We start from the raw sequence: 24,738 nt of genomic DNA, 5'->3' as shown, positions 1-24,738 counted from the left end.
GAGATCTGGCGAGGCTGGGGCCAAAAGCCACGAGTGGTTTGTGTGGACATCCCCCAGCAACTGTTTGGTTTGGGCTCCGAGGTTGGAAATCCATCATCTTGCTCCAAAAAAGGCCACTCCAGTATTCCGTATGCTGTGAGGAGCAGGAAGGAGGATGGCAGCGAGGTATCCAAGAGCCAATGGAGTCAGACTGGCTCCTGCCAGCTGCTTCCAGGCCTTTCCTATCACAGACCTCACCTGAGAGCTTCTCCTCTGATTTCTCCTCTCTGGCTTTTTCCTCCCTCTCTGTGCTCCAGCCTCTTCCTCATGTCAGGTTGTGCAACAAACCCTCTGGAGCTGGAGCAGAACCCAACCTGCTGCAAAGAAATGACCCAAATCAGGGGATTTTTAGGAGCTGCTGAAATCCTCTTTATGCTCCTGCATGTTCTCGTTGTTTGCTTTTTTAACTCCTCTTTTGCACAAGCTGCTTCTCCTCCCCACCCCGTGTTAGTGGGGCGACTGTATCGTGATGCAAGGGGCCATTCCCACTCTGCAGCCCACAGAGTCCAAAGGCTTTTCCATTGCTTTGTTCCCAAAAATTGCAAAGCCAGCAGCAGCAGCGAGGAATGCAGCCAGATCAAAGTGCACCCGTGCGCCAGAGGCTGACCGCAAATGACAGCCATGGGACAAATGTCTGTCCCTGGTCTTGTCCTGCTCCCTGAGGGATGCTGGATCCACAGGGAATGTGCCCAACATCTGGAGGAAAAGCAGTGCTGCTGGAGCTGCACGGAAGGTGCTCCAACTTCTTGCAGCAGCTTTAGTGCATTTTCCTTCTCCCCTTTCCTTGGGGCCTCCAACTCCATGAGCCCTTCCGTGGCTGCTGATGGCTTCAAGATGTGGGAAGCTGGGAGGAAAATTCAATCCCTGTCACCAAGGCCTGGGAATGTGCAGTGAATAAGCAGCTTTGCAAGTCAAAGAAGTCTGGGAGTGATTTGTTGGGGTTTTTTCACTGAGCTTGAGAAAGTTTTTCTTCCCAGTTGGAAAAGGCTTCCAACTGGGTTAGGTGTGGTTCTGTTCTTTGGGAAGAGTGCAGCAGGCAGTGACTTGTGTCACAGGTTCAGGGAGCAGCAAGGTTGGTGCAGAGAAATACCAGTGCCTTTCAGCCACTTCAGCGGGCTGCTGGCTCCCCAAATCCCAGTCCCTTCCCGTGATGGGGGAAACACTCACGGCCTCCATACGCCTTGGTCTCAAATGTGTCCATGCAAGGCCAGTGTCTGGGCAGGTTCTAAATATCCGGAAACTCCCTTGTTTCCTTCCCACGGCACAGGAGATGTCCTCGGTTTGCCTTGGGTTAATGGCTCATGTTGGTTTCACCTGGGTCTTCCTCCTTTCCTTGGTTCTGTCCCTGTCCCCTCTTGTCCCGCTGGTGTGGGCCAGGTAAGAAGGAGCGTTCCTATTCTGGAGAAAAGGAGGTTCGGGGGGAGCCTTGTCACTCTCTACAAGTGTCTGAATCATGGAATGGGTTGGGTTAAAAGGACCTTCAAACTCATCCCATTCCCTGCCATGGGCAGGGACACCTTCCACTAGCCCAGGTTGCTCCAAGACCCATCCAGCCTGGCCTTGAACACTGCCAGGGATGGGACACAGGAAGTTGCAGCCAGGTGAGAGCCGGTTTCTGCTCCCAGGTAACAAGTGGCAGGACAAGAGGAAGCTGCCTCAAGCTGTGGCAGGAGAGGTTTAGGTTGGACATTGGGAAAATCCCTTCACAGAAAGGACTGTCCAGCCCTGGCACAGCTGCCCAGGGCAGTGGTGGATCCCCACCCCGGCGGGGTTTAAAAGCCGCGTGGCACCTGCAGACAGGGCTCAGCGGTGGCCGCGCACTGCTGGGGCAGCGCTCTCGGCACGGCAGCGCCGGCGCTGCCCTGTCCCTCCCCCGCCGCGGGAGGCGGACCGGGGCCGGGGCCGGGCCGGGGCGGGGCGCTGGCGGCCCCCGGGGGCGGCGGAGCGGCGGAGCGGTGCCCGTCCCGCTGCGGGGCCGCTGCCAGTCCTGCGCCTGCTGCCCGTGGCGGAGAGGTGCCGGTGCTGGTGGCGGAGCGGTGCCGCTGCTAGCCGTGTTCCCGGTGCCGGAGCGGTGCCAGTCCCGGTCCCGGTGCCGGAGCGTGGCGGTGGCGCTGGCGGTGCCGTCGCTGGCGGGCGATGGTCGGCGGGCGCTGGGCGCTGCTCTGGGCGCTGCTGGCGGCCCTGCGCCCGCCCCGCGGAGCGGCCGGTGAGTCCGCGGGGGCGCGGAGGGAGCCGGGGACGGCCCTGGCACCGGGGAGCCGGGGAGCGGGGCTTGTCCGGGGCGCGGGGAGCGCTTCCCCCGCGGGAGCTGCTCCGGGCCGGGCTGCGGCGTGGGCGCCCCGCGCTGAGCGCCCGGCGGGGCCCGGGGGAAAGCTGCGCGGGGAGCTCCCGAAGGGTTTCTGGCCGCATCGCAACCCGGAGGGGGTCTGGCTGTCCTGCGACACAGGGTCTGGCTGTTCTGGGACACATGATTTTGGCTGTGCTGGGACATAGCGTTTGGCTGTGCTGGGACACACAGTTTGGGTGTCCTGGGACACAGGGTCTGGCTGTTCCGGGGCATGATTTGAATGTCTTGGGACACGCAGTTTGGCTATAGCAGGACACAGCTCTGCCTCTGCAGTGTGGTCCTGTCCCAGTACTTCGCTGCCTGATGTGCCTCTGCTTGCCGGGGACACTACCACAAACTGCGGCAGATCGGTCCGGGATTTGTCCCATTAGCCATGAGCCAGCTGCGTAGTGATGCTGGGAAAAATCCTCGAGAATCACCACGGTTTGTGGCGCTTTGCAGGTGGCTTTTCAACTTTATGTGCAGAAAGAAATCAGGAGACAAAGTAATTTTTGGACTTTCAAAAATCCTGTCATTAGGGCTGCCCGACCTTTGGGAGCTGCTGGGGGACTCGGAGTCGGCGTGCAGATGGAATTTAGCAGGGAAGGCAGGAATGTGTTTGCTTTGGGCAGGGAGGAGTTAAAGTCCTGACTGTCACAGCAGGAGCCTGCAGTGATAGGAACTCTCTGTGGATGTAACCAGGAATCCTGGGCTGGTTTGTACAAAAGGTGTTTGAATGAGGAAAATCTCTTTGGATTCAGGTGTGGCCCTGGGGGAAATTTATTTATTACAATCATAAAACCATTTGGCTTGGAAAAGATCATCGAGTCCAATGTTAACCTGACACTTCTGGGTCCACCACAGTTCCCAGGGGATGGGGAGGTTGGAAACCCCACAGCCAGGGCCTCCTTATTCCTCCTGCTCAAAAAGTGCCTGAGCAGAAGCTGTTGGCAGCAGGTGAATTACTCCCAGCCGTGGGAATTCCAGGGCTAGGGATGCAGGCAGCATTTTGGCAGACCTGGATGCATCATGACTGCAGTAAAGACCTTGTTGTTTCAGTCGTGGGGTGTGCAGATCCCTGCTTGTTGTTCCTCATCCGTAATGAAGTATCCTGCCCGATTTTCCTGCTGAAATTTCTCTCTCCATGGAGAAAGGCACACAGGACCTGTGCAGAAAGATCTGCCTCTGTTTGCCCTGGAGTTTTGCTGCAATTCCAGGTGTTCCAGGAGAGCAGCAGTGCCCTTGCAAGTGGTTTGATTTCCACACCAGCTTTTCCCTGAGGCCTGGCTGTGGTTAGGACGGGAGTTGCTCCGGCACCCACGCAGGCACGCCGGGCTTGCAGCTCCCTGGCTTTAGCCTGGGATTTTAGAGCCAGCCTAACTGCTCTGGACTCAAGTAAGAGCTGTCCTGCCACACAGGACGAGTCCCTTCCAAAGTGCCGTGGGGATATCCCCATCCCAAGCTTCAGGGGTACCCAAAGGCAGTGCTGGAGATGAGGAATTCCTGCACTCACATGAGTCAGAGAGGAAAATATTTCATTCCTGGGCCAGCAAACACCTCGTCCCACTTAATTAGTGTGAAAACAAGGCTGAGATCCTCCTTGCTCTTTGCCTTTAAGCTTGAAGCAGCCCAGGGAAGCAGAAACCATCCCGGGACACGGCACAAATCCACGTCCTCCCCGGCCAGGGGTCCGTGCCGGGGGAGCTGCTCCGGCATTTCAAATGGAGCATGAAAACAGCAGCGGGAGCTTGGATTGTGCCAGGCAGGGAGCGGCTCCAGCCTGAGTGACCTCTGGGAAGAGCAGGGCAGGGAAGGGAATTTGGGGTCGCTTCTTGTTTGCATGTGGCAGATCCTCAGGGAGCTGCTGGAGAGCCGGCTGCACATCCATGGCTGTCCCTGCAGTGTTGCAGCAGTCACATGGGCTCTGTTTGTGCTGGGATGGGAGGCTTAGGGAAGCAGGTTGGAAAAGCTGCGGCTCTTTTTGTTTTTTTCTGAAAGGGAAACCCATTGTGCTGCGGGAGAGGCAGGGAGAGCCTCCCCCTTCCCTCTGCACTGGGAAACCCTGCTGGCTTTCTGTCCTCAAGCAGCATTTCTTGAGGGTTAAAAACAGGGAGAGATTTAGCAAAGGGATCTATCCAGCCTCAAAATCGGGCTGTGTTTCTTGGCTCTGGGAAAAACACACCAGGCTCGTGCCCCAATACTCACAACAGGGATGACGTAGCTTTAAAAACTTGTTGTTTGATGTTTGAGGGCTAAAACCTGCCCAAAAACCAAACTCAGCTGAGCTCAGGTTCAATCAAAACTGTGCTTTCTTTATCTTCTGAACTGTGAGTGGTTGTTTAGCTTTGCTTTCTTGGAAAAGGGAATTAATTTAGTTGAAATTCCTGTCTGGCACAATGCTGAAAGGGAGGTTTACCACTTAGCTCGGGGTTGCTGATGGCTGGGAAAGCCTCAGGAAGCTCAGAAACGGTCCAGGAAAACCCACCTCCACGTGGTGGATCCCATAGATCTGATCTCCTCAGAAATCCATGTTTTTTGGGAAGGGAGTTGCTTTGTATGGAGCTGTTCTCTGGGCTGGGTGGGAAGTGCTGGGAGGGAGGGGGAAAATGCCATTTGGTCATTTGGAGGTGGGGCTATGAAGTCCTCAAAAAGAGCTTTCCCTTGGGAAAAAATGTGGGAGAAGACCCTGGGAGAGCAGCACTTAACAGCAGCTGGCTCCTATACACTATCCAAAGGCATTTCTTCATCCATCTGCAGCTCTTTTCCCGGGAAAGGCAGTGGAGTGGAGGCACTTAGCAAAAGTTGACTCAGAGCATGTCCCGCTCTCCCTGTCCTGGGAAGGGACAGGCTCCTGGCAGAGCCTAAAATCAGCGAAATTCCAGCCGGGAGCTCTTCCTCTGCCCCAGCTGAAAATGCTTCAGATGAGGCCCCGCAAGGGGTTTTCTGGAGTAAAGTCCCAAATTCCTGCTGCCCAGGGATCCTTTTATATTCCAGTCCCGGGGGTGTAATGCAGCAGGAATAGCTCCTGCCTCTCCCCTGCCCAAAGAAACATGGCTGAGTGTTTTCTTTAGCTTGGGCTGCTCCTGTTTGTTTTTAAAAGGACTTTTTTGGAGGTGCTGCTTGTCCAGAATCCTGGGATGACATTTTGGGGAATGGAAATGAGCCGCCTTTAATTATTCTCGGAAGCAGTGGGGTTGTTTTGCTGCGAGGTCTCCAAAACTTGCCGGTGGTGGTGGTGAAAACGCCAGATGTTCCTTGCAGAGGGTGCTGAGGGAGAAGGAGGCGTGAGGCTGTACCTGTGGGCACATTCCCGGCGTTCCCAGCGGAGCACCAGCGAGGAGCCCGCAGGCAGCTCCGTGGGACAGCTCCGATTCAGCCCCACGGTGCGACACGTGGTCATCAACGAGCACAAGGACGCCACCTTCAACTGCTCCATCAAAGTGCCTCAGGAGCTGCTCCGGCCCGATGCCCCGGGAATTTCCCTCTGGAAGGACGGGAGGGAGCTGCATGTGCTGAATCGCATCTCCAGCAGCCACTTTGAGATCCCCGATGAGGAGGAGGTGGCCATGACCTCCACCTTCAGGTGAGTGCCGCTGGCCTTCCGGAGCAGGTGGGAATGAGAGATGCCCTGAGGGCTGGTTCCTGGAAAAATGGGAAGCCACAAGCCCTGAGGTGGTGTCCGTTCTGTCCGGCAGCATCCTCGGCGCCCAGCGCTCGGATAATGGCTCCTATGTCTGCAAACTCAACGTCTCCGGCGTGGAGGTGGTGTCCGACCCCATCCTGGTGCGGCTGGAAGGTGAGCTGGAGCAGCTGTGGAGTTGTGTCCTGGCTGAGTGACTGGGAGCTGGGAGCCAGAAATGGGGAATCCTTTGCTTCCCTGTGAACCTCTTGCTTCCCCGTGTCTGTGCAGGTCTCCCGCACTTCATCCATCAGCCCAAGCAGCTGAACGTCACCAGGAACAGCCCCTTCAACCTGACGTGCCAGGCTGTGGGGCCTCCAGAGCCTGTGGAGATCTACTGGTTCCGGAACAATACCCAGCTCAACCAGAAACCCCACATCTCCCCGTCAGTCCTGACCGTGCCAGGTGAGCCAGGAGCGTCCCTGCCACGGAGTCTCTTTGCACGGGACACACTGCTGGGAATGTGCCTTGTGCCATCCCCCTGCTTGGAGGGGCTGTTCCCATGCCATGCACGGCCCTGGGGCCACTCTGGGGCAGGAAGCCCCATCCGACCCCCTCTGGCTGCTGCCAGAAATCCCTTTCTTGGAAGAGGCAGGATACTCAAGTGACTCTTTTCCTGAGCAAGCAGCAGATTTTTCTGCCAGCCTCTGGCTGTGCCAGCAGGAGTCCGGCTGCTCTCCTGGGCTCTGATATGGTGGTCCCCACTTTGTGCCTCTGGAAGAGATTGGGATGCCCCTGTGCCGTGTGTCTGTGACAGCTGGTGGCACCCAGGGAGAACAATCCTTGGTGTCCCATAAACCCCACTCTGGTTTTGCCGCACTTTGAGGCAGAAGATGGGGGATTTCTTGCTTTGCTGGTGAGGAGGAGGCCGGTGGTTAATTAAGAGCTGGGCTATAATTGCCCGGTCTTGGCATCCAGTGGCGGGTGGCCTTTAAAAGGCAGTGAAAGCCGGAAGAAGTGACTCATTCCTCTTGGATGTCCTCGCATCCGCCTGGCACCCGCGAGGCTGGGTCATTGGAGCAGAGCTGCTCCTGGCCCAGGAGCCCTGGCAGCCCAAGGCACTGCTGCCATGAGCCTACACTCCCCACGTCCACCTTGGCATGGGACAGGAATCCCGAGCCCGGGGTCACCTCAGGCGGGCCGGGACAATCCGCCCCGGGGTATTTCCAGTGGTCCTTCTCTGCCATCAGCTGGGGGGTTTGAGCAATCCTTGACCAGCGCTCCATCATCTGACCAGGCCGTGGTGGGGGCCCTTCTGCTTTCTGCCTTCCCCCTTTTGGAGGGAAAGTAACCCCTTCCTCAGGAGCTTGTGCAAGGGCTCCGTAGGGACATCCCGTCCCTGCCGGGTCTGGCAGCCACGGCACGCGCGTGCTCCCGGCGTGGGAGTGGGGCAGCTGCCGCCCGGGTCACCCCCGGGCACTGGCAGCAGAAGTGCCACGGAGGGAAGTGAAAAAAAGGCTAAGAAAGGAAACCCTGAGGGTTTGCAGGTGGGGAGCTGGTGGGGTTGGGATGGTTTTGGGATATGCAGGGAACAGGGCTGTGTTTTCCCGGCAGGACTCAGCGAGCCGGCGCTGTTCAGCTGCGAGGCCCACAACAGCAAAGGCCTGACTGCATCCAGCCCGGGCCAGGTCAACATCAAAGGTCAGCTCCCGTTCCCTGTTAAACCTCTGTGTCCAAGTCTCCACACTTCCCAGCACTCTTCCTTCACGAGCTGAGGGAGATCCCGGTTTCAATCCTATAGTTAAAATCCAGTGGGGTCTGTTTGTAGTGTGGTCATCCCGCTTCGGTCATCCCAGCATCGGGGTGGGGGAGGGAGCACCAGAAATGAAATTTGAAAGCAAAACTGTCAGCTTCAAAGTGGGATTGGGGAAGGGCTGCATCGCTCCTTTCCTTCCTTCACAACCAGGGTGGTGCTCCATAGGAATTTTCCATAGGAAACAGTGGAAATTGCAGACATTCCTGATGGGAGCCGCTCCAGCAATGCGAGGAAGGTGTTCCCCAAAATAAGTCATGGCCTCTAAGCTGCCCAGAGCAGTCACAAATATAGAAACGGCCAAAATAGTCCTGAAAGTGACATTTTTATGCTTCCCTATCCGGTGGTCCGGCACATCCGCAGAATTCGGATGTGGGGTCACACACTGAGCCCTGGGAGCTCCAGGGAAAAGCCACCATGCCATGTTTGTGTTTAGGCTGCCCTTGGCTTCTCCCTGCAGGAATTCCATCGGCTCCCTTCAGCGTGCAGGTCCTCAACAGGACAGCCCACGGAATCGGGATATCCTGGGTGCCGGGCTTCGATGCCTTCTCTGCCTTGAACAGCTGCAGTGTCCAGGTAGGCATCCAGAATTCCTGTATCCCTGCAACTCCCCCACACGGATGCTCCGAGGCAGGTGGAAGTTGCTGGTGTTTGCATGAGCTGCACAGATTTCATGGAATCCTGGTTTGGGTTGGAAGGCCCTTAAAATCATCCGGTTCCAACTCCCTTCCAACACCTTCCGCTATCCCTTGTACAGGGATGTCCAGGCCAGGGATGGGGCAGCCACAGCTTCTCTGGGCAACCTGTGCCACGGCCTCACAGGGAAGAATTCCTTCCCAATATCCCACCTAACCTTGCCCTCTGGCAGTGGGAAGCCATTCCTGCTTGTCCTGTCACTCCATGCCCTTGTCCCAAGTCCCTCTCCAGCTCTCTTGGAGCCCCTTTCCACTGGGCAACGCACTCAGGTTATGCTGCCTTTTCATGGAGAGATTCCCAGAAATGCTCCAAGTGGCTCCTCGGGAGACTCTGCAAGCCTGGAGGTGCTGCAGCCACACGCTTGTCCTGGTTAAACCCTTCCCAACCAAGCAGCATTCCCAAAGCTGGGATCTGGAGGGGCAGGTTCCCCTCAGCTCCCCATTCCTGGACAACTCAGGGAATGCCACCTCCGTGGGTGGAGCCTGCAGGCATTTTCCACCTGCTGCACATGGCTGGCTTTCCCAGTCCAAGCCCATCTTGCTGTCTGATGGATACAGTTTTTATCCTGGAAAATCTCCACTCCAGCTGGGATAGCACGTGGAGAGAGGCAACCTTTGAAGCCAGGTAAAAGTGAAAGGAATTCCAGGGAAGAAAGGTACCAGGGCTAATATTAGCACCATGTCCTGCTGCTGCCTTCCAGCTGGAGCTTGGGAGGCAGGGTGGAGAGCCAAGGAATTTCCTATGACTTAACATTCCTGGTCTGTCTGTAGGAAGTGGCCTTTGGAAAACAGGAGAGGGATTCTGGCAAAAACACAGCTGTGACTCAGCCCTTTTGCTTCTGTCCCCTTGGATAATCCCCCGGCGTCCCCTCCCCCACCCCCGAGCCAGTGACTCATTCCCGAGGGCTGCAGCTGGCCCACCTGCCAATTCCAACTGGTGCACTTCACAAACATCCTGATTTCCACCAAAATCCATGGATTCGATGGATTTTATTCTGAGAAGACAAGTTGAGGATTGGGCTGGATGCTCAGGATGTCTGGTCCCGGAGGTGTCGTGTGTGTTCCTCTGGTCACTGCTTGCCTCTCTCAGAGCACCTGGGGACAGCTTGGGGATGGAGGTGGCATTCCCTGACTTTTCCAGAACACAGGCAACCCCTCAGCTCCTTCCCATTGTTTCTAAGGAATGGGGAGCTGAGGGGAACCTGCCCCTCCAAATCCCGACTTTGGGATCGCTGCTTGGTTGGGAAGCGTGTGACTGGGACAAGCGTGTGGCTGCAGCAACCCCAGGCTTGCAGAGTCTCCCAAAGAGCTACTTGGAACATTTCTGGGAATCTCTCCATGAAAACCTGAGGCTGAAGGCTGTTCTCTTATATTTTGGCTGGGAAACAGATGCTGAGACCATCCTGGGATACCATGGGGGGTTCTTTTGATTGAGCACAAGGACAGGTCTCCAGCCATCCCAAAATCATGGATGGAGGCTTTGCAGAGGAGTGCACGACCTTGTGCACATGGGTTGGGAGGTCCTTGTCCTTGCTCTTCCCTCTTTCCCCCTCTGTCCCAGTCCAGGTAGTGCTTCCCACAAAATGAGATGTTTCCTGGAAAGCTGCAGTGGCTCTGTGGGCAGCTCCATGGGGGCTCCACATTCAGCAATTTGTCTTTCTGTGAAAAGCAGGACTTGGTTTTGGGATGTTGAATCCATCCACGCTACTAAATGTGACAAGGATTGGGATTAGGCCCATGACCTCCCACTGAGATAAATCCTATTTTCCAACAGTGCATTGCACAGAAAAAGGGCTTTATTTTGTTTATCTGGGATGTGCTGCCTGGTTATTTTATTTGGCGCTCCTTTTGCTCCATGCCACAGGAGACAGCAGATCATCCCTACCTCCTTCCCAACATCCCTGGAATGTTCCCAACTCCACACGTGCTGGAACCCTCTCCCTGTGCCCTGTGAATATCCTGCCACGAGCTTTTCCTGCAGGAACTGTTGCCTGCGGAGTTGGGATGGGAGGCAGGGCTCCGGATCCTGTTTTCCAACATCTCTCCCTGCAGGTTGTTGCTGACTAATCCCTGTTTGTGGACTGATTTTCCAATTCAAGGTCAAGGAAGTTGTTCCAAGAGGCAACGTCTCCCTTCAGCCCTTCCAGACCTCGGTGCCTCCCCACGTGTTTCACATCCAGCAGCTGGAGCCCATGGAAGAGTACAACATCCGTGTTTCCTGCGGGAATGAGGTGGGCTGGTCGGCATTCAGCCCCTGGATAACGGCCAGCACCACCGAGGGAGGTAGGAAACGGGGAGTGGGGACTGGGAAGGGTTTCCCTGCCTCAATGCCTCAGGATGAGATGCTGCTCTGGAGTCCTGGTTGCTCCCAGGGTGGGGAAGGAAAGTTCCCCGTTTTCCGTGGGCTTTCTGCTTGAGCTCCAGCTCGTTTTCCATCAGATTCCCACATTTCTGCACCCATCCTCCTGGATTCCCTCACCTCCTTTCCCGATGATTTCCACAGCTCCGACCACGCCACCGCTGAACGTGACGGTGTCCTTCAATGAATCCAGCTCCTCGCTGGAGATCCGCTGGGTGAAGCCATCCCTGGAGAGGATCCACGGGGAGCTCCAGGGCTACCACATCTGGTACAGGTGGCACAACTCCGAGGGCATGGTGAGTCACCAGGGAATGGGGAAGAACGGCTAAATCCTGGAAAAAATCCCGGCAGGGATGTCCAGATGGGTTATGGTGCTTCCATGGATTCTTTTGGAGCTCATTTCTTTGCTGTCTTGGGCTTTCATGTGCGCTTCAAACCACTCCTGGCCTTGCATTCCCTGGATTTTGAGCTGTTCCTTACTCAGCTGGGATTTATCCCATGCACAGCATTTCAGAGCTCGAGGAACTCCTTGGCCCAAAGGCCTCTCCGTGACTGCATGAAATCACCTGGCACACCCTGCCTGCCTTTTCTAGGATTTGGGAAGCAGCTGCAGGAATTTGCAGCTAGGGCAAGGTTGGCCCGGGCTCTGGGCTAAAGATCCCATCCAGAGCCCGTGGATAACAGCAGGGATGGATCCAGCTGTGGTTTGGGTTCCGCCGTGCCAGGCTGGTGGAGTGACCCCAGCTGGAAACAGTGACTCATCCCGCTTTTTTTGTAGGATGCTGCACTTTCTGTTCTCCTTTTGCTCCTCCGTATAGATCCAGCCTGAATGAAGCCAGGGAAACAAAATCATGGTCTTGTGACTCGGAAAAAAAGTGCTGACAGGAGCTGTCTCTCTGCAGCAAAAGGCTGAATCCAGGCCTTGCCCTTTAAGCCCTGGGAGATTTGTTGTTGCTGTTTTCGTTGTTGTTGTTTTCTGTCCATTTTTCCAGCTTATGGAGTGAAATTTTTTCCAGTTCTCAGTTTTTCCATGAGTCTGAGGCACGAGGCTGGAGTTCTGACTACTCGAAAAGCTCCTTCTAAGGTTGGACTCAGGGATCTTAGAGGTCTTTTCCAACCTAAGTGATTCTGTGAGGATGATTCTGTGAAGTAAAGGTCCCTGAGTTGTGGCCCTGCACAGGCTAAATCTGGAGTGCCCCAAAATAACCAGAAGTTTTTGCAGGATAAAGTCAGGAAGAAGCTGGATTTCGGTGTCACAGGGCCACCTGCAGGCCTCTCCACAACCAGAAAATTCCCCAAAATTGGTTTATTTTCCTCTTTAACCAGCAGTCCTTGTTGGAGCCACAGCTTCCGGCATTGGGACAGGGAGAAATTCCTCAACTACCACAAAACTCCTAAAATCCCATGGATTTGGCAGGTCTGCCCTGCTTTGTGCTCACGGCCTGGGCCTGTCCTCAGATGACACAGCAGAGCCCTCTGGGATAGGGAAGGATCCCAGTTTTAGGCTGGTGGTAGGGAAAGGATCCCATGTGGATACAAGGAGGAGGAAGGCAGGAATGTGGGAGCAGAGGTGACAAGAGGTCCCTGCTCTGTAGGTGCAGACACATTCCCAGGGTGTTTCACATCCCTTTCCGTGGCTTTTTTGGGACAGGGAGCAGAAACTGGATCCCTCTGAGAAGCTGATTCCCTTTCCTTGTCCACCGATCCCCCTCAGCTCCATTCCCTCTCCTCGCCCTCCGATCCCCTGCAGCTCCTGCTCTTTTGTGGGACGTTCAGGAAGGAGCCAGGCTCTGCTGGGCACAGCAGCCTGCCAGATGTTCTGGCTGCAGCTGCCAGCTGTTTTGCAGCTGGAAATCAGCAGGGAGCAGCAGCATCCAGGAAAGGATGGAATTTGCAGGGAAAGACTGCGGTGTTTTTACCAAGCCACGCTGCCTCTTGCCATGGCACCAGCCAAGGAAACACGTAAAAAGCTGGGATATAATTCGCTGGGCACAAAAGCCGCAGGCAGAAAATACCTGCCCTAGGATCTACTTCTGGAGTGCTTGGAGGATCCCACCAGGAGCACACGGATCCCTGGGTGCTGGGGCTCACAGGGCTCCCGTGGCTGAAGTGGCCGCAGAGGAGGCCAAGGGTCACAACCCGTGTGACCAGAGCCTTTCCCTTCCTTGCCAGATCCTTCCCTGCCTCTTTCTGGCCCTGGCTGCTGCTGCTGTGAAGCAGAGAGGGCCAGAAAGGCTGGGACTGAACGGGAAGCGCGGCTCAGCTCCGTTCCCGATCCCATCCGGCCCTCGCACACAGGGCCATTCTTCTCCCTAAATAGCCGGGTGCCGCACTTCCTCCGGGCTGCGAGAGCAAAGCGGCTCCAGGGGTTGCCAAGGGGACGGTTCTCAGTAAGTCCCCAGGTCTCCCTGCCTTCCCCAGCCCAGGATTTTCTTCCCCTTCCTCTCTCCAGCAGAACGTCTCTGCCGAGGCCTGGCGGAACGGCAGCGTAGCCGTGCTGCCCGTGGTGGCCACCAACGCCTCCTGCTCCGTCCGCGTGGCCGCCGTCACCAAGGGGGGCGTGGGACCCTTCAGCCTTCCCGTGGAGATCTTCATCCCTGCCAGCGGTAAGGAGGAGCAGGGCGGGATGCTGGGAGAAGCGCAGGGTGTGCTTTCCATGAGGCCCTTGGGCATCGCTCCATCCTCCTTGGGATGCTTTCCCTGTCAGCCAGGGATCAGCTGGTCCTGGTTTGGGAGCAGGAAAGCCTCGCTCCTCATTCCCTCTTTTCCCGTGTAACCCTTTGGGCTGCGCTGAAAACCCCTGGGAATTCCTGCCCCAAGCCCCAGGTGCTGCAGGCTGACTTTTTCACCGGCTCCATTAACAGGATATTTTCTTAGGATTAATAACCTCAGCCCCCTCTTCGACTTCAGCCTCCGGGAATGCCGACTCCTTTGTCATAGCCCTGGGATTTATCTGCGGGACAATTGCCGTCGGATTCATCCTCTGCTTGACCGTGGTCATCCAGAAACGATGCGTGGAGACAAAATACGGGTAAGGGGATGGAAAATGGGGCAACTCCCAGGGGTGGGTGGCCAGCAGCCCCTGCTGGATTTGGGGACAAGGATTCTGTCCCCAGGACTGACGTTGTTACCACAAGTGATGTTTGTTATGCCCGTGGTGAGGGACTAAGTGGATTTTTGTTTCCCCTCCCTCTCTTAGCTCAGCAGTTCACCTTTTGCTCACTATTCCTATTTTTAAAGGGAAGTGAACTTGTGCAACTTTGTGGGGGAGGTGTTTCAGCACGGAAATGCGAGAGCAGAGATGTCACTGGTCACCAGAGGGTGACCTGGACCCAAGGGAATGGCTGGAGCTGTGGCAGGGGAGGGTTAGGCTGGATTTTGGGAAGAGATTCTTCCCCCAGAGGGAAGTGCCCAGGCTCCCCAGGGAATGGGCACAGCCCCGAGGCTGCCGGAGCTCCAGGAGTGCTTGGCCACCGCTCCCAGGGATGCCCAGGGTGGGATTGTTGAGGTGCAGGGCCAGGAGCTGGGCTGGATGATCCCTGTGGGTTCCTTTCAACTCCATGATTCTATGAGTCCATAATATCCCATGGCCTGGAGAAACCCTCCTGCCTCATCCCACGCCGGGTTCAATGGCCCGGCATTGTTTAAAATCACGGACAAAGGGCTGTTTTCTCCTGCAATAACCCAGCACTCCTCACTCCTCCTTGTGACTTCCCAAGTGGCATTTAACTGCTCGCAGTTTGGAGCAAGGATCCCTTTCCTAACTGGTCGTTGTCACTCTTTCCCTGCTTTCCCAGCTCTGGAGCATCCTGCCCCGTTTTTTTTTTCCCAAAGCTGGACTCTGCAGGGCTCCAGCAGAATTCCTGCTCCTTGACTAGGAAATGAGTGTCCTATTTCCTCCCCAAAAGCTCTGTGACTCACTCCTTGATGGATCAGCACTGTTTGCGGAGCTGTTGTTTCGCTCAGACCTTGCAGGCGGTGGTGCTGATCCAGGAAAGAGGAAATGGAATGTGCATTTCCCCTTTTCCTCCGGATCCCCCAGGCTCCTGCCCCTGCCACGCTGATTCCTCCGTCCAGCTGAAGGGGCCTTAGCAAATGTGTTTGTGTCCCCCCAGGAATGCTTTCAGCAGAAACGACTCGGAGCTGGCAGTGAACTACACGGCCAAGAAGTCCTACTGCCGGAGAGCCGTGGAACTGACCCGTAAGGATCTGTTTTTATCCCTCTGGAAGGAGCTGGAGGGGGATACGGCAGCAGGTGGGAGGTGCCTGAGCTCCTGTTCCCCTCTCCTGCAGTGGGAAGCCTGGGGGTCAGCAGGGAGCTCCAGCAAAAGCTGCAGGATGTGGTCGTGGACAGAAACGCCCTGAGCCTGGGGAAGGTCCTGGGAGAGGGTGAGCAAAACTCATCTCATTCCAGCCTCCTGCCACGGGCAGGGAACCTTGCCTGAGCCCAGCTTGTCCTCCTGTCACTGAGGAGGAACAAGCCTTTGTGGCTCCATCTTGGGGCATTCCAGATCTTAGGGATGTGGTGATGTCCTGAAAGGATAAAGGGGTTCCTTCTTTCCCGTGGTGCAGGGGAGTTCGGATCCGTGATGGAGGGACGGCTCAGCCAGCCTGAAGGGGCCCCACAGAAGGTGGCTGTGAAGACCATGAAGTGTAAGTTGTCTCCCTGCCCCTCAGGACTTGCTGTTTGTCCCACTGGATACCAGCATTCCCAGTACATCTCTCAGGAACAGCATCCTGGCACCATTTGGGGGTTTTAAAGCTCTTTCTTCCTCTTTGCTTCCCAGTGGATAACTTTTCCCAAAGGGAGATCGAAGAGTTCCTCAGCGAAGCAGCGTGCATGAAGGACTTTGACCATCCCAATGTCATCAAGCTCCTCGGTAGGGGCTGTCCCTTCCCGCCCTGCAGCTGCCGTTTGGGTGGGCCTGGATCCCTTTGCCCAGGGCGCTGTGTGAGTTGTCCGTGTTTCCCAGGGGTGTGCATCGAGCTGAGCTCCCTGCAGGTGCCCAAGCCCATGGTGATCCTGCCGTTCATGAAGTACGGAGACCTGCACAGCTTCCTGCTCCGCTCCCGGCTGGAGATGGCCCCACAGGTAGGGAGCACCAGGAGCAGAGGAGCCGGCTGGGATCGGGGTGGGAAAGGAATCCCCCTGCAGCTCCTGCAGGCTCGTGGCTCAATGAATGGCAGGGTCTGAGGGATGAGAGCTCTGGTGCTGCCGTGGGCTCATCCATTGGGATGGCAGCCCGGCGCAGGGAAGCCTTTTGGATCAACGCTGCGTAACCCCCACCTTCCCTCCCCAGTTCGTGCCCCTGCAGACCCTGGTGAAGTTCATGGTGGACATCGCCCTGGGCATGGAATACCTGAGCAGCCGCAACTTCCTCCACAGGGATCTGGCAGCTCGGAACTGCATGTGAGTGTTTTCCTCTGCCCATCCCATGGGATGAACACCTTGTGGGTTTACGGCACAGCTCTGCTCCCTTCAATAAAAGTTCCCTTGGTTTCGAGACACAGAGCTCAGCCTGGGCCTCGTGGCTCGGGAGGTGGCCCTGGGGCTGCGCTGATGCCCGTTTTTCCCAGGCTGCGGGACGACATGACGGTGTGCGTGGCGGACTTCGGGCTCTCCAAGAAGATCTACAGCGGCGATTACTATCGGCAGGGCCGCATCGCCAAGATGCCGGTCAAGTGGATCGCCCTCGAGTCCCTGGCTGACTGTGTCTACACCACCAAGAGTGACGTGGTAGGTCCCTGTGCCTGGAGGGACAGTCCCCTGGGCTGAGCCATGCCGTGCTCCCGTTGGTGTCATTCCCTGGAAGTGCAGGAGCCTGTTGGAGCCCTTTTGCTGCCGGCACAGTCGGTTCCTTGAGTGGGCCACTCGCCTCCGCCCTGGTCATTCCCGGTTTTGGGAGCACCACAGCTCTGCCCATTGTCCTTGGGACGCCAGGCAGTGACCTTTCCCCGTGAAAAGGTTCTTTCATTCCTCCTGGAAGTGTCCCCTCAGCCCTGGCCTTTCCCTTTGTGCCGGCAGTGGGCATTCGGTGTCACCATGTGGGAGATCGCCACGCGCGGGATGACGCCGTACCCAGGGGTGCAGAACCACGAGATCTACGAGTACCTCTTCCATGGGCAGCGCCTGAAGAAGCCCGAGGATTGCCTGGATGAGCTGTGAGTGGTGGGATCCCAGCTGGGAAAATGGGTTTTCCCAGGAACAAACCCCTTAATGTTTGCACGATGTGCCTAAGGAAGGCGAGATCCTAGAGCAGAGCGTGTGTCAGCATCTGCTGAACTCCAGGCAGAAATCCCAGCAAATATCCTGAGGGGAAGCAATGGGTTTGTAGGGCTGGCAAGGTCACCAGGAACAGTCAGTGATGGGACCTTTTAGCATGTTATTTATTTTTGGATTTGTTTCGGCTGAAAGGTCCTGGCTGGTGATGCTCCTCTTCATCCCCCAAAACTCCCTCTAGGGCCCTTCCTCGCCTCAAATCCATAAATCTGGAACACAAACCTCTGAATTTCTGAGCAGCTCAGCAAAGGCCTTTCTCCCAAGCTTTCTTCCTGAGTTTTTCTCCAGTGCCATTAGAGCTGAAGGTGTTCAACCCCCCATGGCTGAGAGCCTTGAATCCAAACCGGATAAACAGAGCTGTACAATGCTTCCTACAAGGCTCCTCTCTCCACTGCCTGTTCCTGAAGGAAGCAGTGCAGGGACCTCTAAGAATCCAGCCTGCTCCAGGGCAGAGAGGCTGGCAGGGACATGCTGGGAGCTTCCAGGGCTCCCTGACATCCAGCCTGGGAGCAGGCACCTGCCAAGGGAGGGACTGGGCATCCCAGACATGGAGCTGGCCTGTTCCCAGGGAACAGATCCCAGGGCTGCACTGGAAGAGACTTGTCACACTTCTAAAGCAGCTTGGGCTGATAAATCCATGTGCTTGGAAAACAGCCTGAGCAGAGGGAGCTGGTTTCGCTTTGATTTAATGGGAATTTCAAGGCTTGCCCAGCTTGGAGGGAAACTGGGAATACGTCCCCATACCTTCCATAATCCAGAGAAGTGCAGGCTGCCTGGAGAAGCTGTGTCTGCCCTATCCCTGGAAGCGTTCAGGAACGGCTTGGAGCAACCTGGGATAGTGGAAGTGCTGCCCCATGGCAGGGGGTGGGACTGGATGAGCTTTGAGGTCCCTTCCGACCCAAGCCATGCTGGGATTCTGGGATCCTCTGTTAACCACGCTCCTCTCCCGATTCCCAGGTATGAAATAATGTCTGAGTGCTGGAGAGCCGACCCTGCCACCCGCCCCACCTTCTCCCAGCTCAAGGTCCAGCTGGAGAAGCTGCTGGAAAACCTGCCCAACGCCAAGGCTTGCGGGGACGTCATCTACATCAACACCGGCCTTCCCGAGCAGAGCCCAGACTCCACGCAGGATTCGGGCTTCCCACAAGCGGACTCAGATTTGGACGCCGGGGAGGCGTCGGAGCCCGGCTCCCCCGGCACGGAGGCGGCGCTGGTGGCCGTGGATGTGCACCCCAGCGAGCCGTGGGCCACCAGGTACGTCGGGGAGGAGCAGCTCGGTGGCCCCGTGGAGGAGCCCTACGTGCCACTGCTTCCCTGCCAGGCCTCGCAGCCGGGGAGCCGATGGAGCCAGGCTGGCACTTTGCCGGCGTCGGAGCGGCTGCGGGCCGGGAGCCGCGGGGAGGACTCGGAAGTGCCGCCAGGAACGGTGTGAGCGGCACCAGGGCAAGGACACAGAGGGAATATTTTAATAAACACTCGTCTCTTTTATTTATCAGCTCCTGCACGGTGTTCCTGGTGGAGGCTGGCTCTGCCTGGGAGCCCTTTCCTGGGCTGAAGTCCCAGGGGTTTGGAATTAACAGTGGAATTATTTTGCTGTAATTATTCATCTTTTCCAGAAGGAGCAGAGCAGGGTGGGGCGGATGGCGCTGAGGGGCAGCCGGCCTTGCAGGGCCTGGTGTTTTCCCCCTTCTCCATCATGTGTGGAGGTTTTTGGGATGGGCAGCCCCAGGATGATCAAGGCTCCAGCTCTACAGCCTGCTGGGGCATTTCACACCGGAAGAAATCCCTGTGGAAAACAGCAGCGGGAGCCCCAATGGGAACAGCGGGTGCTCCCACATTCCCTTCTCCCTGATGGGTTTCCATCCATCCCATCCCTGTGCCGAGGAGCCGTCGCTCCTGCTGCAGCACCGGGGAAATAGGAGCCTCAGGGGGGTCCCGGGAGGGCTGGACCCCCCCCCCCCCGTGCCGTGGCCTGGCCCTTCCCTGCTGCCCCTTCTCCGTTTGGGGGGAATTCTGCTGCTTCCGGAGCTGGGGCCGCTGGGCAGCAACTGGAGTCGGACCCAGCACCTCTCTCGCCTCTCCTTGGGGGGAGCTGGGCTGGGAATGGGGGGACCGGGCTGGGGAGGGGGTGCAGGAGCTGGAGAAGGGGGTACCGAGCTGGGGAAGGGGCGCAGGGCGGGGAAAGGGTTTCTCTGCCCGGCGCGAGTGGTCCCGGCCCCGCCGGAGCGGGGGGGCTGTCGAGGGCTCCCGCACGGTGCCCGCTCGTCCTGGCAGCACCAGGAACAGCTTTGCTGGGGGTAAAAGCCACGCACCCGCACCCCGACCGCTGGGCATGGATGCCCGTGGGATGGATGCCCGTAGAGCCCGGCCGGTGTCCCGGGGGAGGGATGGCCGCAGAGCCCCGCCGCTGTCCCGGGGGAGGGATGGCCGCAGAGCCCCGCCGCTGTCCCGGGGGATGCGCGGGGCCGGCCCGGCGCCGGGGCGGGGAAGCGCCGCGTCCCCTGCGCGGGGCAGCGCGGGGGCGGCGCGGGCGGGGCGGGGAGAGCGCGGGGCAGCCGGTCCCGGAGAGCGGCGGGGCCGCACCGCACCATGGCGGGGCCGCGGGGGGCGCGGGGCCGCCTCCCGCCGCTGCTGCTGCTGCTGCTGCCGCTGCTGCTGCCGCTCCCGGCCGCGCCGGCCGCCCAGGTGAGCGGGACCGGGACCCCGGGAGGGCTTGGGGGGGGGCACGGGGCTCCTCGCCGCTTCCCGCTCGCTCCCCTCTGCCCGTGCGCCTCGACAGCCCCGCAGCGCTGCCCGCGCTCCTGCCCCGGCAAACAGGTGGGCAAAGCCCCAAGCCGCGCTTAAACCGCGCTTGAGCCGCGCTTAAAGCGCGCACGGCTTCTCTCGGGCTCTTTCTGCCCTTCTTACCCCGCACCTGAAGCTGCCCCCGAGCACACCGGAAGCAAAGAATCCCCGCTTGGGGCTTTTGGGGTGGATTTTCCAGCTTTGCCGTGGCTCAGCATCCCGCCGGAGCTCGCGCTGGCTCCCGGAGTTGAACCCAGCCCTAACAAAGAGCTGTTTATTAAAGCCAGCGACGCGCCAGCATCTATTTGCTTTTGCCTGCCTTCCTCTGGGCTCGGGGTATCCCAGAGCTGCCAGCAAAGCCCGGCTCATCCCCCCCCGGCAGCCCGGGACCCCCGAAACTGCTCCCGGGAAGCAGAGGACACCGAGCGCGTCGCTCGGGCTGGTGTGTTTGTCCTCCCTCAACCCTCAGCAGCTCTTTGGAAACGGGAATCATTCCTTAGTGCGGTTATGGAAAGGGGGAAGAAACGCCTTGGACCAGGTGGGGCAGAGCCCACCAGCTCCGCTCGCTTTCCCGGAATTCCATCGCCCCCAGCCCAGTCCCTGTGTGCTCTCTCCTCACTGCGCTCCCCGGATTTCGGAACTCTGGAGCTGGCTTTGCTCTTTTTCCTCGGCTTCAAGTCAATTCCACAGGAATCCCATAATAACGGTGCCCGTCTCCGGCATGAGTCAGTCCCGTGGGAGCGATCGGTTTGCAGGCAGGAGTCCCACCAGCGTTCCTGGCCCCGGCAGAGCTCACAAGACAGCTGTTTTCCTCTTCTTTTGTCATGTGGAAGCGGGACAGGGCTGGAGCTCCAGCAGGATGAAACATGAGTTATAGCATCTCTCCCACAAAGCCATCCCAGCCCTGCCTGCAGCGCAGGCCTAGGTGGAAAAAACTCCTGGATCGGGGGAAGTGGGGGCGGGAACACAAAGTCAGGGTGCTCAGGGGGCAGCGGATGCTGCGGAGCTCCCGTGCCACGGGCAGCAGGTTGGCTCCTGAGCGGAGTGGCAGCACAGGGAGGTCCCCAGCGCTGTCCCCATCGCCGCCCCCATCCCTGTTCCCGCAGAGCTGCCTCAGCAGGCAGCAGCTCCTGGCTGCCATCCGGCAGATGCAGCAGCTGCTGAAGGGGCAGGAGACGCGCTTCTCCGAGGGGCTGCGCGCCGTGAGGAGCCGCCTCAGCACCATCCACGCCTCCCTGGCCAAGGCCGCGCCGGAGCCGCCCGCTGGTGAGTCCTTGGGACAATATTCCAGGGAAATAACAGGTCAAGGGTGGCTTGGAAGCATCGGGCCCGCTCCAAACTCATCCCCCTCCCACGGTCTCGCAGCCTCCTGTCCTGCCCTCCAAGCCCCTAAGGATGGGAGGAAGTTCGGCAGCAAATATTTGGTGGATCACGAGGTTCACTTCGCCTGTGATCCAGGCTTCCAGCTCCTGGGCTCCAGCACACGGATGTGCCAGGCCAACGGCAGCTGGACAGGCCAGGAGCCCCGCTGTGCAGGTACTGCTCATTCCCTGCCCTGGAATGTCCTTTGGAAAAGTGGATTTATTGAAACACGGGGGGATATTAGGGTGCTCCAAGCAGGGGGGGTGTCCCCCAAAGTTCTAGGGATGCTGCAGCTCCCACGGCTTTGGGATGACCCCGAGTGCCAGCCAGCCAACATCCCAGGGATGCTGCAGCTCCCGTGCGTTGGGATTTCTCAGTCTTAAGGAAAACTGGGAGTTGCAGCTGCAGCAGCTCAGCAGGAGAGATGAGGGGAAACGCTGTCCTGGCTATGACGTGCCGTAGGGTACCAAAGCATCGCGGCGCACGCAGCATTCCCGAGGCTTGCTTCCCGAAAGGAGGTAACATGGAACGTGGCTGCTTTTCCCGCAGAGATCAGCCACTGCTCGAGCAGCCCCTGCCAGAACGGCGGGACGTGCCTGGAGGGGCTCAGCCACTTCAAATGCCTCTGTCCCCCGCAGTGGACCGGGACCACCTGCCAGTACCAGGCTCAGACCGGTGCGTGACCCTTACTGGGGGATAAATGGGAATACTTCATCCCCAGCTCACCCCAGCTCCCCATCCCGCCGTTTCCCCGCAGCTCCTCCCACGTGGAGCGTGACGGATGACCCGGCGTTCAGCCGGCAGCCCCGCTGTGCCCAGATCGCCCAGACCCAGCAGTGCAGCTGCGATCCCGGCTTCCACATGAGCGGCACGGCTTCCAACGGGATCTGCCAGGGTGAGCCGGGATAGGGAGGGATGCGGGGCTGGCTCGGTGCCTGTTCCCCACGCGGAGTCACCGAGTCACATGGGAAGGGACCACAGGGGCTCAGCCCCACCATCCCAGAGCACGCGGCACGGGATTGTGTCCAGCTGGCTCTGGAATACCTCCAGCGAGGGAGACTCAGCCCTCAGGGCCATCGGCCGCTCCTCCGAACTCCCTCAGGGGGCTCCAAACCCTTCACCCCATGGATGGATGAGCTCAAACTGGGCCCAGTGTCGCCCTCTGCGGGACGCCGCTGGTGACAGCCCTGCCTGGAATCTGCCATCGGCCCGTTCCCAACCCTCCTCACGGCCCGCTCCTCCAGCCCGCGCTCGCTCCTGGGTTTTCCTGGAGGCTGGAGTGAGATGCTGGTGAATCCCTGTCTCCGCAGACCTCAACGAGTGCGAGGTGTACCAGCAGGAAGGGGGACCCCGGCTCTGCGCCCATGCCTGTGTCAACATTCCCGGCTCCTTCCGCTGCTCCTGCCCCGCCGGATACGTCCTGCTGGGCGACGGCAAGAGCTGCGAAGGTGAGGGGGCTGGAATCCACTGGTTCCCAAGTGCTTTGTCATTTTCCCCCCCTTTTTTCTCCATTTCCAAGGGAGAGTTTGCTGTGGAGGGGAGGGGGATGATGGAGCGATGCTTTGCGGGATGGCAGCGGATGGAGGATGTTTGGATTGGCGGGAGCTCTGGCTGGATGCGGAGCTGGATGGGGAAATGAATCCCAGGATTGTGCTGGGGAAGGGAAGGGAAAACTCCAGAGTGCTTCAAAAATATCACTAAAAATTAGAAGAAAATGCTGGAAGCATGGCTGCTCCTCTCCCTTCCCTCTCTTCTCCTTCTCCTTCTCCTTCTCCTTCTCCTTCTCCTTCTCCTTCTCCTTCTCCTTCTCCTTCTCCTTCTCCTTCTCCTTCTCCTTCTCCTTCTCCTTCTCCTTCTCCTTCTCCTTCTCCTTCTCCTTCTCCTTCTCCTTCTCCTTCTCTCCTTCTCCTTCTCCTTCTCCTTCTCCTTCTCCTTCTCCTTCTCCTTCTCCTTCTCCTTCTCCTTCTCCTTCTCCTTCTCCTTCTCCTTCTCCTTCTCCTTCCCCTTCCCCTTCCCCTTCCTTTTCCCCTTCCCCTTCTTCTTCTCCTCTTCCTTTCCGTCTCCTTCTTCCCTCTCCTTTCCCTCTGTGGATGATGGAGTGACGCTTTGGGTCTGCACCTCCCTGAAGATGACCCTGCTATGGCTGTGGGGATGTTCCTGGAGCAGAGAATTCCCAGGAAGAACCAGAAGTAATGTTAAACCCCCAGAATTCCAGGATCAGCTCAGAGGGTGGCAGCATCTCCCCCAGTCCCAAAGGAATTGGGGTGCAGGTGGAAGGCAGCGGGTGGGGATGGTGGGAGGCCACAACTGCTGGAAGCCTCCTGAAAAACAGGGAATTTTTTGTGCCCCAAGTGTTGATGGCTGCAGTTCAGGGCGAGAAAAATCCCACTTTCCCCTTTGCTCCCTCATTTTCCTGTGTTCCATGGCATCTCGCTAATGCTCCCAGCAAATCCTCTGCATTCCAGCTTCTGCCAGGTGTCCCACAGGGGTTCAGTAAATAAAAAGGGATGGTGTTTCCAAACAACCAAGCAGAAAGTTTGGAAAAGCAGCTGCCTTCCTGCTGGGAAAGGGCTGCTGTTAACCCATGCTGGCCCAGGGCAGAACTTGGGGAGAGGAGCTGGAATTCTGGGATGCTCCCATATTTTTTGGATTGCGTTTGACCCGTTTCAAGGTGGTTTTGCCTATTTTCTGATGGCAAGCTGAGCTCAGTTGGAGATTTCCAGGCCCTGACTGCACTTCCCTCCCCTGTTTTCCAGATATTGATGAGTGTTCCTTATCCCAGGATAACTGCACGAGCGGGAGCACCTGCATCAACACTGGCGGGGGATTCCAGTGTGTCACGCCCCAGTGTCCCCCGGCCGCCGGCAACGTCTCCTACGTCAAAACCTCCCCCTTGTAAGTGCGGGGCACAAAATCCATGGATCCAACGCCAGTGAGGGGCACGGATGCCGCATTCCCAAAAATCTCCCGTTGCTTTTCCTTTCGCAGCCAGTGCGAGCGCAACCCGTGCCCCATGGAGAGCCGCTCGTGCCACCAGGCTCCCAAAACCATCTCCTTCCACTACCTCCCGCTTCCCTCCAAGCTCCAGACTCCGGCGCCGCTGTTCCGCATGGCGACGGTGGCGGCTCCCGGCCGGCCGGGACCTGACAGCCTCCGCTTCGGCATCGCGGGCGGGAACAACCGCGGGCACTTCGTGGTGCAGCGCTCGGACCGGCACACCGGGGAGCTGATCCTGGTGCAGAGCCTGCAGGGGCCTCGCACCATCCACGTGGACGTGGATATGGCCGAGTACCTGGACCGCGTGTTCCAGGCCAAGCACCTGTCCAAAATCACCATCTTCGTCTCGCCCTACGCGTTCTAGGGGTGCCTCCTGCTCCCTGCTCAGCATCCCGCGGCTCCTGGGGCAATCCCAGGCCGGAGCTGCTCCGCAGCCAGCCCACCTCCCCTCTGTCCCCAGGTTC

The 24,738-nt window shown here is 58.2% G+C and overlaps 2 protein-coding genes across 5 annotated transcripts; both read left to right on the top strand.

The window, feature by feature from the left end:
* Positions 1–1,960: 1,960 nt before the first annotated feature.
* MERTK (MER proto-oncogene, tyrosine kinase) lies at positions 1,961–18,630 on the top strand. 4 transcript variants are annotated; one of them, XM_082276868.1, is made up of 19 exons: positions 1,961–2,245; positions 5,627–5,948; positions 6,061–6,161; positions 6,276–6,449; positions 7,599–7,685; positions 8,258–8,373; positions 10,592–10,775; positions 10,996–11,147; positions 13,307–13,457; positions 13,729–13,882; positions 14,967–15,052; positions 15,145–15,240; positions 15,424–15,504; positions 15,639–15,731; positions 15,825–15,943; positions 16,152–16,261; positions 16,429–16,588; positions 16,877–17,013; positions 18,089–18,630. In XM_082276868.1, the coding sequence occupies exons 1-19, from the start codon at positions 2,176–2,178 to the stop codon at positions 18,561–18,563; spliced, it is 2,868 nt and encodes a 955-aa protein (XP_082132994.1). In that variant the 5' UTR covers positions 1,961–2,175; the 3' UTR covers positions 18,564–18,630. The 4 variants fall into 4 exon arrangements, with proteins under 4 accessions (XP_082132994.1, XP_082132996.1, XP_082132995.1 ...); XM_082276870.1 differs by having other exon boundaries at positions 13,304–13,457; positions 13,762–13,882; XM_082276869.1 differs by having other exon boundaries at positions 13,304–13,457; positions 13,744–13,882.
* Positions 18,631–19,720: 1,090 nt separating this feature from the next.
* FBLN7 (fibulin 7) lies at positions 19,721–24,638 on the top strand (the record flags this gene model as incomplete). Its single annotated transcript, XM_082302829.1, has 8 exons — positions 19,721–19,816; positions 21,022–21,181; positions 21,281–21,451; positions 21,827–21,952; positions 22,035–22,172; positions 22,588–22,725; positions 24,034–24,172; positions 24,266–24,638. 8 exons carry the CDS (start codon positions 19,721–19,723, stop codon positions 24,636–24,638), a joined length of 1,341 nt encoding a protein of 446 aa, XP_082158955.1.
* Positions 24,639–24,738: the final 100 nt, after the last annotated feature.

The sequence above is a fragment of the Coloeus monedula genome, assembly GCF_965178545.1.
Source record: "Coloeus monedula genome assembly, chromosome: 2".
Classification (NCBI taxonomy): domain Eukaryota; kingdom Metazoa; phylum Chordata; class Aves; order Passeriformes; family Corvidae; genus Coloeus; species Coloeus monedula.
The sequence above is the reverse complement of the archived record's forward strand: the minus strand, read 5'-3'. Positions and strand labels throughout refer to the sequence as shown.